The sequence below is a fragment of the Palaemon carinicauda genome, chromosome 7 (genome assembly GCF_036898095.1).
Source record: "Palaemon carinicauda isolate YSFRI2023 chromosome 7, ASM3689809v2, whole genome shotgun sequence".
NCBI lineage: Eukaryota > Metazoa > Arthropoda > Malacostraca > Decapoda > Palaemonidae > Palaemon > Palaemon carinicauda.
This window is the reverse complement of record NC_090731.1, coordinates 10,643,018-10,659,897: the sequence shown is the minus strand read 5'-3', so window position 1 is coordinate 10,659,897 and position 16,880 is coordinate 10,643,018. Positions and strand designations below refer to the sequence as shown.

The 16,880-nt window shown below is 35.6% G+C and overlaps 1 protein-coding gene across 2 annotated transcripts; it reads left to right on the top strand.

The window, feature by feature from the left end:
* The first annotated feature begins 4,520 nt into the window (after nt 1-4,520).
* Nucleotides 4,521-16,809, top strand: LOC137643831 (uncharacterized). Of its 2 annotated transcripts, XM_068376542.1 has the most exons (4): nt 4,521-4,730; nt 5,869-5,916; nt 12,791-12,901; nt 16,546-16,809. In XM_068376542.1, the coding sequence occupies exons 3-4, from the start codon at nt 12,797-12,799 to the stop codon at nt 16,807-16,809; spliced, it is 369 nt and encodes a 122-aa protein (XP_068232643.1). In that variant the 5' UTR covers nt 4,521-4,730; nt 5,869-5,916; nt 12,791-12,796. The 2 variants fall into 2 exon arrangements, with proteins under 2 accessions (XP_068232643.1, XP_068232642.1); XM_068376541.1 differs by lacking the exon at nt 5,869-5,916 and having other exon boundaries at nt 4,530-4,730.
* Nucleotides 16,810-16,880: the final 71 nt, after the last annotated feature.

The window sequence follows — 16,880 nt, the reverse complement described above, 5'->3', positions numbered from 1 at the left end:
TTCCCGGCTCCTCACGACTTTATTTTAATACAACAGTACAACTCTGCTGATCGTTGCGACACACAAACCATTTCACCACGTTAAGGTATCCGATTATTCCTTACTGAAAGGGATAGGCCTATATATGCATATATTAATAAATAAATGGTGTGTGAATGTTTGACAAGACTGTCTGTCTGTATAGATTGCCTTACCTTATGTAAGACACGGGCTCTTGCCGCTGGACAGCCCGTAAGACAAGACTGCTGTGTGTGTGTGTGAGCTAGCCTTGTTTATCGTGAATTAACTAAACTCGATCTTAAAGATATGGAAAAGGTAAAGTGGAATAAGGTGCCAGTCCATTATCGAGAGAATCTGTATAAACGACACCATATTTGACAAGTTAGTTGTTCGTTTTTTATAGTGGAAAATGAAATTAGTTAAGGTGCTTGTCCGTATAGTGGCAAATCAGCATCATAAACGCAAGTTTTGATTTGACAAATTAGTAGATTATCTTTCTTTTTGCGAAAGATGGCGGACTAGATACAGATTTGTGGAAATTACGAATTTTGTAGGCCAGTTGACAAGGCTTTGGCGAATGAACTTGCCTTTGTATTTTGCAGTTTCATCTTATGCAAAACTTTAGTATTCATCCTTCGTTTCAGAGTGTTTAACAGGAATGAAAAGGATAGGCTTTGTGTGTTGTGTAGTGAGACAGATGATACAACTGACCATATATGTTTAGCTGTAAGGAATCAAAAAAAGAAGAAGAAGAAGAAGAAGAGAAGAAGAAGAAGAAGAAGAAGAAGAAGAAGAAGAAGAAGAAGAAGAAGAAGAAGAAGAAGCAATGGTATAGAATTAGAACAGTTAAAAAGAATAACTAAAGAAGTTGCTTGATATATTAGACAGGCCCTAGAAGTTAGAATTAAAAGTATGCAAGTTGTGCTGTTTGTGTAGGGACAATAAATTTTCTGTAGACTGCATGACTTTGCACCTACGCTTTTATAGTAGTGTGCCCACAATCACTGTGTTGTAGAGATAGTACTCAGGAAACATGCACTACCCATTGCCACAGAGTGATCTATATAATCCTCCTAACTATTGTCTCGTTGCTCTTACTTATAATAGAGATAAATTCTTGGAAACCTTTATTAAGAATCATCTCATAAACTTGAAATCGCGGCATACTTTCTGATTATTGGCATGACTTCCACGAGATATCAAATGATGATTTTCATCTTAAGTCGCATCTTTACATCTAGGAGACTTTGTTGATGTTTTATATAACGATACACACACACACACATATATATATATATATATATATATATATTTATATATATATATATATATATATATATATATATATATATATATATATATATATATATATATATATAAAATGAACGTGACGGTATAGTATAACAAAATCTGATCAGTAGCATAAATACTTTAATACTTGTATAAGATCTTATGTAATATGATTTTGAAGTTCTTGAGCTCCCTGTGACCTGTATTAAGAACTGCTAAATATGTTGAGGGTAAGCGTGGAAGAGATTTTATGTAGATAATACAAAAGGGAAAATTCAATGAAAACACGTGGATTGAACATATTATTTCATTGCAATTAGCTATCATTAGAGTTGCTGACATCTTAATTCATAGAACAATATCTGAAACTCAAAGAATAAGGCGACAATTAAAGTAATTAAAGCACCCCTATATGCACAGGGACGGAGAGGCTGTGAACAATAGCGAAAAATTTTGCAGCTTGAAAAAAAGTTTTCAATAGTGTCTACAGCTTCCCTGTCCGCTTGCGCACGCACGTGTGCGTACCTGCGTGCGTGTGTGTGTGTGTGTGTGCGTTGTTTGGGAAATCGGAAAGAATAAGGATTTTGATATTCAGAGTAGCACATTACAGTACATGTTCTTATGTTTGTACAATGTTTTATTTAATCTCCTTCAACACTGGCATCATTTTACCATAGTTTTACACTGGATCAAAACCAGTGCGGAAAATTGGCCTGACAAGTGACAACTTAATCACTCTGAAATGAAATACGTTTCACGTGTTATTAGCCATTCTCACAAGAAGAAATGCGCCCTACGAAGATGGTCACTCATCGTCCCCACTTGAACCAAGATCTTCTTGCCTCGGGCATTATTCTTTCGACCTTGACCGTGGGAACACTTCTTGACCAGGTGCGAGATAGGAATGAACCTGATCTTCGATATGGATGGAAAGTAGAAACAGCTGCAGAACCAACGACCACTTGGTAACTTGTGAAAAGTTCAAATCTGAAGTCAGTTAATGGGAAAAAAGGAAGAAAAACGAACAGACTGGCTATATATGTTGATAGCTTATCTTTCCTTGTTTCCTTTAATCGCTGGGTTAATTTTCTTTGTTGGAGCCCTTGGGCTTATAGCATCTTGCTTTTTAAACTATGGTTGTAGCTTAGCTAGTGATGATGATAATAATAATGATAATACCATACATACATATACCAAGGCACTTCCGGTTGCCGACATCAACAAATGAAACAAAAACAAAAAAGGGGACCTCTACTCTCTACGTTCCTCCCAGCCTAACAAGGGACTCAATAATAATAATAATAATGTGTAACTATACCCTTTTGATACTTTCTTGGCAATCCGGGCGTTGTCCTTCAAGTACCAAATCTCTGGAATGTTAAAAGGCCTACTATTTAAATTCCAGCGTCGGAAAATCTCTTGGGAGCCATATCGTTAATCTCTTTTATGACCTTTCTGTGGATTATCTCGTCTTCCGTCCGTTAATTGTTTTCATTGAATATTCTATTATTCTTTATTTATCATAAACGATATCGGCGTCAATGACCTTCGCTGTCAGGATGCCAGAATGCCTCAAATCAATCATTCATTTACCTACATAAGTTTGTATATTCCAAGATAGCAGGATATATAATATATATATATATATATATATATATATATATATATATATATATATATATATATATATATATATATATGAGAGAGAGAGAGAGAGAGAGAGAGAGAGAGAGAGAGAGAGAGAGAGAGAGAGAGAGAGAGAGAGAGAGAGAGAGAGAGAGAGATGAAAGTAATTGTGAAGGCTATATTATGTAGGTAAATGAAGAGAGAACATGTCATAAATATATATAAGTTTTAGTAATGAAACTATCAGCAGCTATTTGACTGATCTTCTATGCACAAAGTTAGTCGTTTCTAAAGTATATATCATCAAAATACAAGATAATTTTGCTTAGTCGTTTCTAAAGTATATATCATCAAAATACAAGATAATTTTGCTTGCACGCCATAACCTATGAGAAATATCTATTTTTGTTTTATATTCTTCATAATGGTTTTCAAAAAAAAAAAAAAAAAAATCTTATTATTGTGGTGATGTATGTCATATTGATAATCATTCAGAACAATTATTAGGGCCATTCCACGTGTATGTCCTGAGGTCAGCTTGACACCTGATAGAGAGAGAGAGAGAGAGAGAGAGAGAGAGAGAGAGAGAGAGAGAGAGAGAGAGAGAGAGAGAGAGAGAGAATTACAAAGCACAATAGAGGAGTGAGACTGATTAAAAGTGTTCCACCTAGAAAAAGCTAGAATAGTTGAATGGTACAATAACCCATCAAGTTATCAGAGCCAGACATCCAAAATACCTAAAAGAATTGCTAATTTGTTACACATCGTGCAGCCAACGAATATTCTAGACACGAGAATAGTTATAGATTAAAGATATTTTGTGATTATTTAAACCAAGACGTAGGCCTATGTCTATACGGTTGACCCCAGAGCTTTCAAGACTATGCAACAAGCTTTAACTGGACGTCTGAAAGATAAGCTTACGACTTGTTTTCTAAGCTGTGACCAAATTGTGGAATTGGAATGATCAAGTTCCCAATCTGATAGTTAAATCGGCGAAACTTCAAATATTTCAAACTTGCAGCCTATTTTTTTTTTCTGTTGAAAGGCTGACATAAGTCTTTTTACAGTTTATATATGGAAGTTCTGTTTTAATGTTGTTACTGTTCTTAAATATTCTATTTTAATTGTTCATTATTTCTATATTTTATTCAATTTTCTCAACTGGGGTTGTAGCTTGGGTAATAATAATAATAATAATAATAATAATAATAGTAGTAGTAGTAGTAGTAGTAGTAGTAGTAGTAGTAGTAGTAGTAGTAGTAGTAGTAGTAGTAGTAGTAGGACCAGAAAACAGCCATAACGTAACGTAACGTTTTGGTGTATTAGTTACTTTATTTTAAGGGCTGTTTTCCTACGCACTACCGGTGTCGTTTTGTACAAAATTTAATTACTTAAACGCCTCATAGTGATATTATATTTATAGAATATGCATTAAAACGTTTTTATACTATAAATAAGTAATTTTTGAAATAATATGAATAATATAAAAGTTATATAACAGGGGTATATTTTGTCATTTAGAAGTACCTCCAAAAGATTGTGCGAAGAAAACAACTCCAGTAAACAAATTAGCTTACGTTTGTAAGAGGTTTCGGGAATGGAAAATGCCATTAAAGAAGATTAGATTCTTTCTTTATAGCATTTGAACCCTTTAAGAAGTAGAAATTGTGTTGTGGACTTCTACTGGTCGTTTGTTTTGGTCTTTTGTGTTAGAGCTTCAAAGAGAAAACATCTTCGCTGACGAGACCACTGGTCGAATGAGTGGGAAATACTACAATCTACAATCAATTTTCAACTGGACTAGGAATTAGGTATAACTAAGCTTGTAAATATATTCTTAAGTCATATTAAGTTATTCTTTGTTATCTTGAGATAGCTCTGCTGGTATGCTTTTGGGTAAAATTATATTATGGTTTATATTTCACTTAAGTATTTATTAGCCCCATTAACTCATTTTGGAAGTTAACGAGAGCTGTCCCATGGGAAAAACAATACAATTTTTTCTGTTATAGAAAATGACTATATTAACACCTGCTTTTGTTTCTAGAATGCATGCTTTAAAAATATGAGAAATAACGTGAATTTTTATTCTTTATTTTTATTATCGAGTAATCCCTTTAATAGTCAATTTATATATTTACTGTTTCACTTCTAATATGACGATTTGATTATTTTTATTTACATAATCTTGTTCTTTCCAATCGACTTCCATGGAACTTGCTTGGACATAGTGATGTGGGTTAGGTAACCCGGTTACATAATGTTAGTACGTATCACCTTTATTTCCTTACAACCCAATTATATTAGTCACCTCGGTCAAAGAAAACCTGATAACTGATGTTGGTTTCCACTATGAAGGGAAGATTAAAGCTAAATATATTTTTAGTCAAATACATGAATCATATATTTCTCCTACTTATGTGTTTTAAGAATTTTAGAATAAAAAAAAAAAATTCTCCTACGTGTCATCAAGTTTTGTTATTAATTTTAGACTGAAAAAAATTTGGGGCAAACCACCTGTTTGTGTTTTCCTACCCACCATATAAAAATATGTATGGGGGACCCCAGTGGGCAACTGGTGTTATTGTGTTGGGAAGCACCATAAATGAGTGATTTGCAGCAATTGATTGTTTTAAATTTATTAGATATAAGACAAACCATTGGCAAATTTGTGTAAATTACGTGAACTTAGAATAATAATTACCCACAATTTATGTTATGTCCTTCAAATGGTCTTTACTTTTCTGTGTTTTGCTTCACTTTCCAATCAACTTTACAGTCTGCCCTTGATATTTGTGGGTTTTGTCTTTGTGGATTCGATCATTCGCGATACAGAGAACCGTTTAACCGATTAAATAAATATTTACCCTTTCGCTGGTTTGTGATAAGTACTCTTACGGCTCTATGATTTCAAACTGACCGTGCTTCTCTGTTTCCCTCTTCACACAGCGCAACGCCCCATCTGATCTCTCGCTCAGTCTTGCATCATCGCGCCTTGTATGTACATCTGCTGGTTCAGTCCTCTTTGTGCAGAATCATGATATGTAAAAACCCTGCACCTATACAGTGTGTTTATAGTGATTTTAGTAAAAAGTTTGATAATTTACGTACCTTACGCTACCCTGCACACTAAACAGTCAACAGTACAAGATTTGCATCATGCTTCTGACATACTGCGTAGAACTGCATACATAAATAGTTACTGATATTGTACTGTTACCTTTTCACTTTATTCTGTTTGTGTATTAGTGTTATTATATATCAACTACTGTACAGTACTGCATAATGTACTGTACAGTAGTTATAGAATAGGTTTTTGGGAGTAGGTAAAGACGAATATGCAAAACAGGCATCGCTTAAGAGTGTACAGTGTATACTGTACCTTAGCTCATTAAGCTGTACTGTAGTGAAAGAAATGTACTTCCATTACCGTAATATACACTACAGTATCAGTGAGTGTTGTTAGATAGGAGCAACAGTATTTTGTTAATATATTGGTGTTAGTATACAGTACAGTACAAGTGTGGCGATGAGTTGTCTTATTATTTACTGTACGTACATACATACAGTAATACTTTCTTTTTAAAAGAATATAAATTTACTGTAATGAAGTGCATTCTTATTGAAGTATAATGCTCATACTGTGATAGAAACCATGTGAAAACAATACTGGGGGTTACCTAGTGTGTTAGTCGACTGTGCTTAAGCAGTGGTCGGTGAGTTGGCAGGTTATGACTTATTAACCTACTTAAAGGCAGCAAGGATTCGAAGATTCTTGATGTTTGTGCCTGTCTGTTTCCTAACCCTTGTGAATAGGGGGGGTTAACTGTATTTCTGTGCACCGCTTTTATGGAAGGCGGTATATGGATGTGCTGCACACACCAATCATGTGGGTCATTATTTCTGTGATATTTTTTTTTCAGATGAGAATTAATAGAGGTGAATGCTCGAGTGCTTGGACGAGCATTAAAACTGGTAGACGAGAATGACCATGAATGGAAGGTAAATCAATTGTTGTTTGCAGATGATACTGTACTGGTTGCAGACACAGAAGAGAAGCTTGACCGACTAGTGACAGAATTTGGAAGGGTGTGTGAGAGAAGGAAGTTGAGAGTTAATGTGGGTAAGAGTAAGGTTATGAGATGTACAAGAAGGGAAGGTGGTGCAAGGTTGAATGTCATGTTGAATGGAGAGTTACTTGAGGAGGTGGATCAGTTTAAGTACTTGGGGTCTGTTGTTGCAGCAAATGGTGGAGTGGAAGCAGATGTACGTCAGAAAGTGAATGAAGGTTGCAAAGTGTTGGGGCAGTTAAGGGAGTAGTAAAAAATAGAGGGTTGGGCATGAATGTAAAGAGAGTTCTATATGAGAAAGTGATTGTACCAACTGTGATGTATGGATCGGAGTCGTGGGGAATGAAAGTGATGGAGAGACAGAAATTGAATGTGTTTGAGATGAAGTGTCTAAGGAGTATGGCTGGTGTATCTCGAGTAGATAGGGTTAGGAACGAAGTGGTGAGGGTGAGAACGGGTGTAAGAAATGGGTTAGCAGCTAGAGTGGATATGAATGTGTTGAGGTGGTTTGGCCATGTTGAGAGAATGGAAAATGGCGGTCTGCTAAAGAAGGTGATGAATGCAAGAGTTGATGGGAGAAGTACAAGAGGAAGGCCAAGGTTTGGGTGGATGGATGGAGTGAAGAAACCTCTGGGTGATAGGAGAATAGATGTAAGAGAGGCAAGAGAGCGTGCTAGAAATAGGAATGAATGGTGAGCGATTGTGACGCAGTTCCGGTAGGCCCTGCTGCTTCCTCCGGTGCCTTAGATGACCGCGGGGGGAGCAGCAGTAGGGGAGTCAGCATTATGAAGCTTCATCTGTGGTGGATAACAGGGTAGGGTGGCTGTGGTATCCTAGCAGTACCAGCTGAACTCAGTTGAGTCCCTTACCTTGTCTGATTGGGAGGAACGTAGAGAGTAGAGGTCCCCTTTTTGTTTTGTTTCATTTGTTGATGTCGGCTACCCCCCAAAATTGGGGGAAGTGCCTTGGTATATGTATGTATGTATGTATTATTAGTATTATCATTATTATTATTATTATTACTGTATTATTATTTGGTAAGCTACAACTCTAGTTGGAAAAGCAGGATGATATAAGACTAAGGGCTCCAACAGGGAAAATAGCTCAGTGAGGAAATGAAAGGAGGAAATAAACTACAAGAGAAGTTTAAGAATGATAAGCAAGAACTTGAAAATATATCTATAAAAAACTTTAACAAAACAGGAGGAAGAGAAATAAGATAGAATAGTGTGCTCGAGTGTACCATCAAGCAAGAAAACTCTACCCCAAGACAGTGGAAGACCATGGTACAGAGGTTATGGCGCTACCCAAGACTAGAGAATAATGGTTTGATTTTGGATTGTCCCTCTCCTAGAAGAACTGCTTGCCACATCTAATGAGAGTCTTCTACCCTTACCAAAAGGAAAGTAGCCTCTGAACAATTAACTTGCAGTAGTTAACCCCTTGAGCAAAGAAGAATTATTTGGTAATTCCAGTGTTGTCAGGTGTATGAGTACAGAGGAGAATGTAGAAAGAATAGGCCAGACTGTTCGGTATATGTGTAGGCAAAACAAAAATGAGCCTTAACCAGAGAGAGGGATACAATGTAAAACTGTCTGACCAGTCAAAGGACTCAATAACTCTCTATCGATAGTGTCACAGCAACTCTGTACTGTACTGAACAGGGAGCGTTATAGTTATACAGTAATCAGTTATAGGTATGATAACACTAATTTCGAAATGACTAGACCTTCCCTTAGCGAGATGTCTTCTTGTAATGGTAGTCATGTTGGAACTGAAGCTTAAGTAATGATTACGTCATGTAAAAAAACAGAATAGCTGCCTAAAGAGAATGCTAATAACGCATGTACAGTAACCCACTAGAAAAATTGCAGAATAGCCAGCGCTCTTCCAATGATTATAGCAAATTCCAGTTTCATGAGAAATTGAAGTGTTGTATATTAACCAGATTAAGTAAATGAATTATTTTGTTTGGTTAAAATGTAAATATTTTCATACAGTACTGTATATACCTTTATGTAAATTTGAAGACCAGACTTTATCCTCAGCCTTAAGCTAGCTTAAGTATATTCAAGTGGATAATCCATTAGTAGGACCATGACCTGGTAAAACTCCACACTGTGTTATAACTTACCCATGCTTCGTTCAAAGTTTGATATGTTGTAAGAACACTGCGTCCTTAGTCAGGTAAGGTATAGAGGAGGGGTTGTTTAGCTCGCTTCAACGAGTAGGGATATGCATCGTACGTTGGGTTAAGGACATTATGGTTACAGTGAGCCCCCGCTACTTCATGGTTCAACTATTGTAAATTCATGACTTCACAGATTTTTTAATATATAGTATATGGAAAATATATTGTGGATTTTCTGGAAAATACTAGAAAAATCAGATATATACACACCAAAAATTTCTTGATAAATCCATTAAAATATCGATAATAAATAGTATTTCCTAGTCTAGGAACAACAAAAGAAGCATAAAACAAAAATCACATATTTGAACTTTTAACTCGCATGACAAAATAAAAAAGAACCATCTGGGATGCGATGTCCATACAGCACTACGTACTGTTATTTAGCCCTTGTTATATGGTACTGTAAACTTACCCACCGATTTCATATTGCTTCCCAGTTGTCCCTGTTATTAATAGAGTAAATGATGGGTTGTTAACAGTACAGGGAGGGTTTGCAAAAATCCAAATATACGTCAAATAATTAAATGAATATGGTGTCCGTACTTTGCAGAAATTCAAGTACCTGTACTGTATTGCAGCCGTTCTTGGAACCTATCTACTGCGATAAATAAGGGTCACTGTAATTCAGTTTTACAGACTACAGAGGTGCTTGTTGTGATTAAGGGTATTGTGAGTTTGATTGAAATTCTTTCTCGTGATGATTCTTTACTAAGAGTTTTATCTGATCTCATTACAGAGAAGTTTATGGGTCACTCAGATCATAATCTCACTCTATATTTTTTAGCTGTTTGGATAGAAAATTATCGGATGGTACGCTAAAGGCTGCAAGTTTTTTGCTAATTTTGTAGTAAAGTGCAGGGAATATGTCTGTCGATCAGCAATCTCAGGTGCCTAGGAGGACTTGATTACGTCTCCAACTTTGGATGTCTGACAGGAAACAGTTTGATGCTTAAGGTCAGTCACACACAGGCCTGTTCTTCCTTCTTATCATGCTGTTCCTCCTTCCTCTCAAGCCTCTGTCCTTTCTGTAACAGAGGCAAGTTTTTGGTAATGATACACCCTCTGAATTTTTAGCGATCTGTAGAAATTTCAGTAGGACTCGTCACTTTTATATTAGAATTGAAACTTTGTTGGCCAGGAAGTTCCAGTAGGGGGAAAGCTAGCCCATTTTTATCAGGTTTGGGAAAGCCTTCACCTGGAGCTGTGAATTCTTTAGTGGTAAGAGAAGGATATTGGATTCCTTTGAACTCCACCCTCCTGTTTTTGCAGATCCAATAACGTTTTTCAAGTTACTTGTCAAATCCTTCATCTAGAAAGTAGTAGTTGCAAAGCTGCTGAAGAAGCAAATAGATGAGGAAGTCAAAGATGCTCTCCCAGGTTCGTACAATTGGCTATTTCTGGTGTCTTAAAGTGTCAGGTGTTAGGTCAGTGCTAGGTTTGTCAATTTTAAACAATTATATATTGTTCCCACCAAGTTTTCAATGGTGAATTAGTCGTACAGTCTTGGAGGCTGTAAAAGGTGGAGATAAGATTTTTATAATAGATTTGACAGATGCTTACTTCAACATAGCTATTCATTCGCATTCAAGGGACTCGACCGGTTTGTGGATGGTGCAAAAGTTTAAGAATTCAAATGCCCGTGTTTTGGGCTAAGGATGGCTCATCAGATATTCACAAGGTTCCAATATAGTATACTACAGTAGTTGCTGTCTTATAGGGATGACCAGTTGTAATTGTAACCTTAAAAAAGAGATTATTTTGCCAGGGATGTGAAGAAGTGAAGTAATAGAACAAATTTTAGAAAGACTAATAACTCGGTTAAGACTCTCGTGGCCAGGGTATAAAGGATTAGCTGTCATCTGATGAAAGAGGAGAGGGAAAACCATTAGAGTATTTGACAAACTGATTTCTTTTCAGAGATGACATTCTCTAGCGGCATTGACATGCAGGATTAAAAAATTTGACCATAGGAGAAGTTCGTTGTGATTATTGGCTTCCACTATCAAGATCTTTTTTTTTTCATTTACCAGAATTTTTTTATTTAAAAAAAATTTGATCTTTGGAGAAATTCATAGTGATTACTGGCTACCACTAACAAGAATTTTTTTTTTTTGGGGGGGGGGGGGCAGAGTAAAATTACTGCCAGATCTTTGCTCAGACAGTATCAAAAAAGATGAAAAATCTTATTCAGTATGTGGAGAAGCAAACTTCATTTATGAGATAAAATTTTTAAATATCCAAGAACTAGGTAAAATAGCACAGTCACCTAAGGTGCTGTAGCAAAGGTAAAGCCACAACCCTAATCTGAATTAATTATTATTTGTTTCGATGCATATACAGTACAAGCCTTTTGTCCTTTAGAATAAGGATGTCTTGATTGGCATCATCACTATCATCCTCAAAATTGCAGGTGGTGAAGGAAGGATGTGAAGAATTGGAAAGAGGTTTCCATAGTTGGGTGGCTGCTGGCCTTAGAGGGAAAGTCAGGAATCCCATTATGCTTGTGTTTCATAAGGTATAAATAGTAGGATTAGTACACTCGTATATCTATTTAGGTATTTAGTATAATAAATGGGGGTTTTATATGCCAGGTCAATAAAATGCTGCAAATTTTTAGCATATAAACTACCTCATACAGTGGGGAATATAATGACCTGAAGTACAGTAATAAATTTTTGTTAGTGGAGGGCTATCCTGTCTATCTCTCTTAATACTTTGCAATATAATGTTGTAATCTACATACGCCTAGGCATGAGAAACTGGTTATTGAGCAGAATACCGATAATTGATGCGTTACAGTGTTGACCGTCTTCAAAATTCCTGCCATGTACTCAATTGTGGTGGTACAAGTAGGCAAGCCCTCAGGAAAAGTAGGAGTGTAGCACAATTTTCTTTTAAATTGTCAATTTGACACTGGAAAGGACCTTAAATCTCGAGGGGAATTACAGGGTGATACTTCAATAGTGAAGAAAGACCTAGAGGTGAAAACAAGAAAAATTTGGGTGAGGGAGAAGGGGCCAAGACGGAAATCAGTCATCAGACTTACTACTAGATTCGGTTGTAGCTGATCCCGCTTCTATTTTTTTCTTGTCTATCTAGTATTAAATGAGATTGCAAATAATTTTGAGGGGTCAAAGTGAGACTGATTAAAGGAAATATTACATTTCTCAGTACAATATCTAAATATAATTCAGAAGAGGAGACACCTTAAAAACATAACAAATTAATGTAGAACAACAATACTGTACCAATTTGAAGCATTTTTAATTGTAATCCTTAAAAGAAACTCCTGATTTCATAGATCAGCGAAACTTGCTGTTTGACAAGAAACAAAGTGACCCATGTTCATGAGATTGTGTACTCTGCGCAGTACCAGATAAGGGGTAACCATAATCCAGGTTTAATTCTCATTCCCCCCCTTTTTTTTTTTATGAATTTGCACCAGAGAGCATAAAGGATATGAATATTGGGTAAGTACTGTAGTGAAATACTGTACATTTTTATTATAAAATTTGCTTTTGCTCATGTTTTTGTTTTCTTTAATGAAGGTGCATTATAAGTTATTTCATGTCTAATTCAATGAAATTTTGGTTTATGTTTTACTCAGGATACCATGTCTGAGGAAGGAGAAGATTTAGCCTCAATGAAGCGGCAGCAAGCAGAAACTCGTCTGAGGCTCAACTTGGCAAATAGACACATAAGTACTTTATACTCTCAGGTAAGAGGAGGTGCCATTAATTACTGGTTTTGATTAAACAAAGTAAGAGGTACTTTAGTATTAAAATAATTGAATTACGGTAGTTTTGGCATGATAAAAAAAATATAGTTCATACTGTACAGTACTTTAATTTAGTACAATATTGCATTGTTTTGTGCTTTGTCTTTTTATAATATGTATATACAATATGGAATGAATGTTTACTAAAATTTTTGCTTGGCTGTTTTATTTAGGCCCAAGAAGGATTTAAATACTAGCTGGACTTGAAAGAATTGATTAGAGGTACCAAAGACTTTTTAATTTGTTTTTAAAGCTTGTCCATTTATTGTAAGTTTTAGTATTTTTTATTTCATAATGTTAATTTGTCCAAACTAAATTCTGCGATTAAAATCAACACCGTGCAGTACGTGAGTTTTACCTATTTTGATTCAATAATACTATAATTAGATTGTACAATTTTTAAGTATGGTACAGTATTTGCCTAATCTGAACCATGTGAGGGTATTATTTACGATGTACTTTACCGTTAAAATAGCTTGTAGTAATATATGGTGTATTAAGCAAAACTTCAGTGGCTATAACTAACATACAAACCTTTTCTTTGATGCCATCTCCCTTTTTCAACATAAAATCAATTTGTTACTTCTGTATGTTACCAGCTTTTCTTTGGACTTAGTAAACATAATTCTTAATAACTTGAATCCTTTGCTTTGGCAGAATTCCACATTGCTTCTCTCACTTGATTAACTCTTAAGGTTTATTTACTCTTAACATCCTCGAAACCAATTCAGTCTTGTTAGTCCTTTGATTTTCTGCTATTGGTATCCCATCAGACTTGGATACCTTTATTATTATTATTATTATTACTTGCTAAGCTACAACCCTTGTTGGAAAAGCAGGGTGCTATAAGCCCAGGGGCCCCAACAGGGAAAATAGCCCAGTGAGGAAAGGAAAAGAGGAAAATAAAATATTATAAGAGCAGGAACAAGTTGCCACTCTGTGGTAGTCACAAGGACACTTGCCCCTTCCAAAGGCGGCCACCATATTTAGTGTGACACAAGGAAAATAGCGGGTATGGCTCTGCTGTACACTTCCTCTGAAAACTCTCCAGTTATCTGGGATTAGGTTTAAAATCACCTGAAGCTACTTTAACCAATATACAGTATGGACAAGCATAGCAAACGTTACGTTAGAATTTCCATTTCTAGATAGGCCTGAAAGGGAATAGGTCATCATTATTATTACTGTCATTACTCGCCTAACTACAACTGCATTTGGCAGCATTTCCTAAAGGCTTATGTTTTTTATGGTCTTGGTTGCAGTGACTAGGTCATCACAGGTTGTTGCCATATTTCCAAAAATCCTAATATTCAATATGCTTTCATTTTTTCATCCCACTTGAGTCACATCTTTAGCTAGTTTGTCTTTGACTAGTACATTAGGCAAGTTGGAGCAAATGTTTTTATGTTGACCAAGCTGACATGAGTCTTTTTATAGTTTATTTATGACATATCTAGCTCGACTCTTACAGAGCTAGCCCGATTAAATTCGGGAAGGAAAAATATATATAATAATGCTAAAATCACGACTAAAAAAGAGGAGAATAATCAGGAGAACGAACATCAGAAAAAAGAGAAGAAATAAACAGCACGAAAGAAAATCAGTCAAAGAAAAGAACGAGAGAAAAGAATAATATGGTTGCTAGCATTCCCTTAAAAAGGGTTGTGGTGGCCTACTGGTAACGTCCCTGCCTAGTGATTGCCAGACATGGGTTCGAGTCCCGCTCAATCTCATTAGTTCTTTTAGTATCTACAACCCGACCATCCACATGAGCTAAGGATGGTAGGGTGGAGCTTATAGGTGTACCTACTGAGTCATCTGAAGACAGTGCCTGGCCCTCCCTGGTCGTAGCTTGGATAGAGAAGGGGCTTGGACGCTGATCATATGTATATATGGTCAGTCTCTAGAGCATTGTCCTGTTTGGTAGGGCAACGTCACTATCCCTTTACTCTACCATTCATGAGGGGCCTTTAAACTTTTAAAAAGTTCAGAATAGTTTCGCATTCCTCTTCAAGGGAATGTAATACTGTTGAGTTATGAGAGCCATAAAGCACTGTCTCGGAACAGGGGTGTTTGGTCAAGTGCTTGAGTCATCAATACCTGTTGAGGATATAATAATGTGTCTTGAATATTAAATGCAGGTTTCGTTCTGCCTTTGTTTTCTTAGCTTTCCTTATTTCGTTGTGAAGATTTTAAAACTTTGGTGTCTGTTACTTGCTAAAATTACGTCTTTTTTTATTATCAATTTTGAGATAACTTGAATCATCCAGCATATTAGGCTTAGCACTACCAGAGAACAGATTTGGAAAAGCTAATATGGTATGATCCATATCAAAAGGAAATTTATTCTACAGATGTACAATTATGAAAGTTTATAGCCTAACTGTCATACTATTTGGTTCTAATTCTTTCCTTGATAATTGTTTTTCTGTTAATGGTCAAATATGAAAATTAGGTCAAGATTTATTTTTCAATGGATGAGTGCAATCAGTAGAACTTCAAAAGTTCAAATTTGGAGCAAATTTTTTTATGTTGACCAGGCTGACATGAGTCTTTTTATAGTTTATATATGACATATCTGTTTTTGACGTTGTTAATAGTTTATATAGGACATATCTGTTTTGACGCTGTTACTGTTTTTAGAATGATATATTGTTAATTTATTCTCATCATTTATTTATTTCCTTATTTCCTTTCCTCACTGGGCTATTTTTCTGTTGGAGCCCTTGGGCTTATAGCATCTTGCTTTTCCAACTAGGGTTGTAGCTTGGATAGTAATAATAATAATAATAATATCTGTTTTTGACGTTGTTAATAGTTTATATAAGACATATCTATTTTGACGTTGTTACTGTTTTTAGAATGATTTATTGTTAATTTGTTCCCATCATTTATTTATTTCCTTATTTCCTTTCCTCACTGGGCTATTTTTCCCTATTGGAGCCCTTGAGGTTATAGCATCTTGCTATTCCAACTAGGGTTGTAGCTTGGCTAGTAATAATAATCATAATAATAATACTCCCTTTAGTTTTGTATTATCACCATTCCCCCCAAATTAAATTTCTCTGCTTCATTATCAATGATTTTTTTGCCAACTTTATAGTAAAAATATCCTACAGAGTATGATTAGCCATTGGGTGTGTGTGTGGGGTAAGGGAAAGTGCTTTGCAATACTAGGGTAGGAGGTTTTACATTAGCCAGTCTGGTCAACAGCCTAGGAAGCACAGTTTCCTTTAGTGGTAGTATCCAGGCAGATGGTTTATGTCTTGGCCAGCTTACTACTTATATACATTGCTTAGAATTCATTAATCAGCATACTGTACTGTAGTAGAAATTTCTCTTATCATTTGCAAAATTCGAGTAACACAAAAAATGAAATTTATATAAAAGGTAGTGACTGTGACAAAGAATCGTGAGGGTGACAATTTTGGATTTTTTTTATGACTTGGTATTGCAGTTAATTGTAAAATAGTGTGATCAGTGTATGATGTGCTAACAACATTAATTTCAAAAAGAAAATAATTACCTTTAGCTAAACAGGGTATTTATGTTAAATGATTGTAAGTCGTATTCTGTTATTTCAGGTGCAAGATCTAGAAGTACAATTTAAAACTGCCATCAAACACAAAAAACACTCTGCAAGATATAATTTGAGACAGAAATTGGCTGTTATTATGGGATTGAAAATTGTGTATCTGAACTATTGCTCTGCTAAATCTCAAGAGTTAGAACAGCTGAAGCAAAAAATTCAGGCGCTCAGTGGACGAGATGAGGAAGCTATGGACACGGATGCAAATGAAGGGGCCAATTTAGGAATCATAGATATGCCAAATGTGGGGGAGCATTGAATTGTTTTTAACATGCTAATAACAGTGTAGGACCATTGTGTTTAAGGAAAATCAGTTAAATATTTTTATTT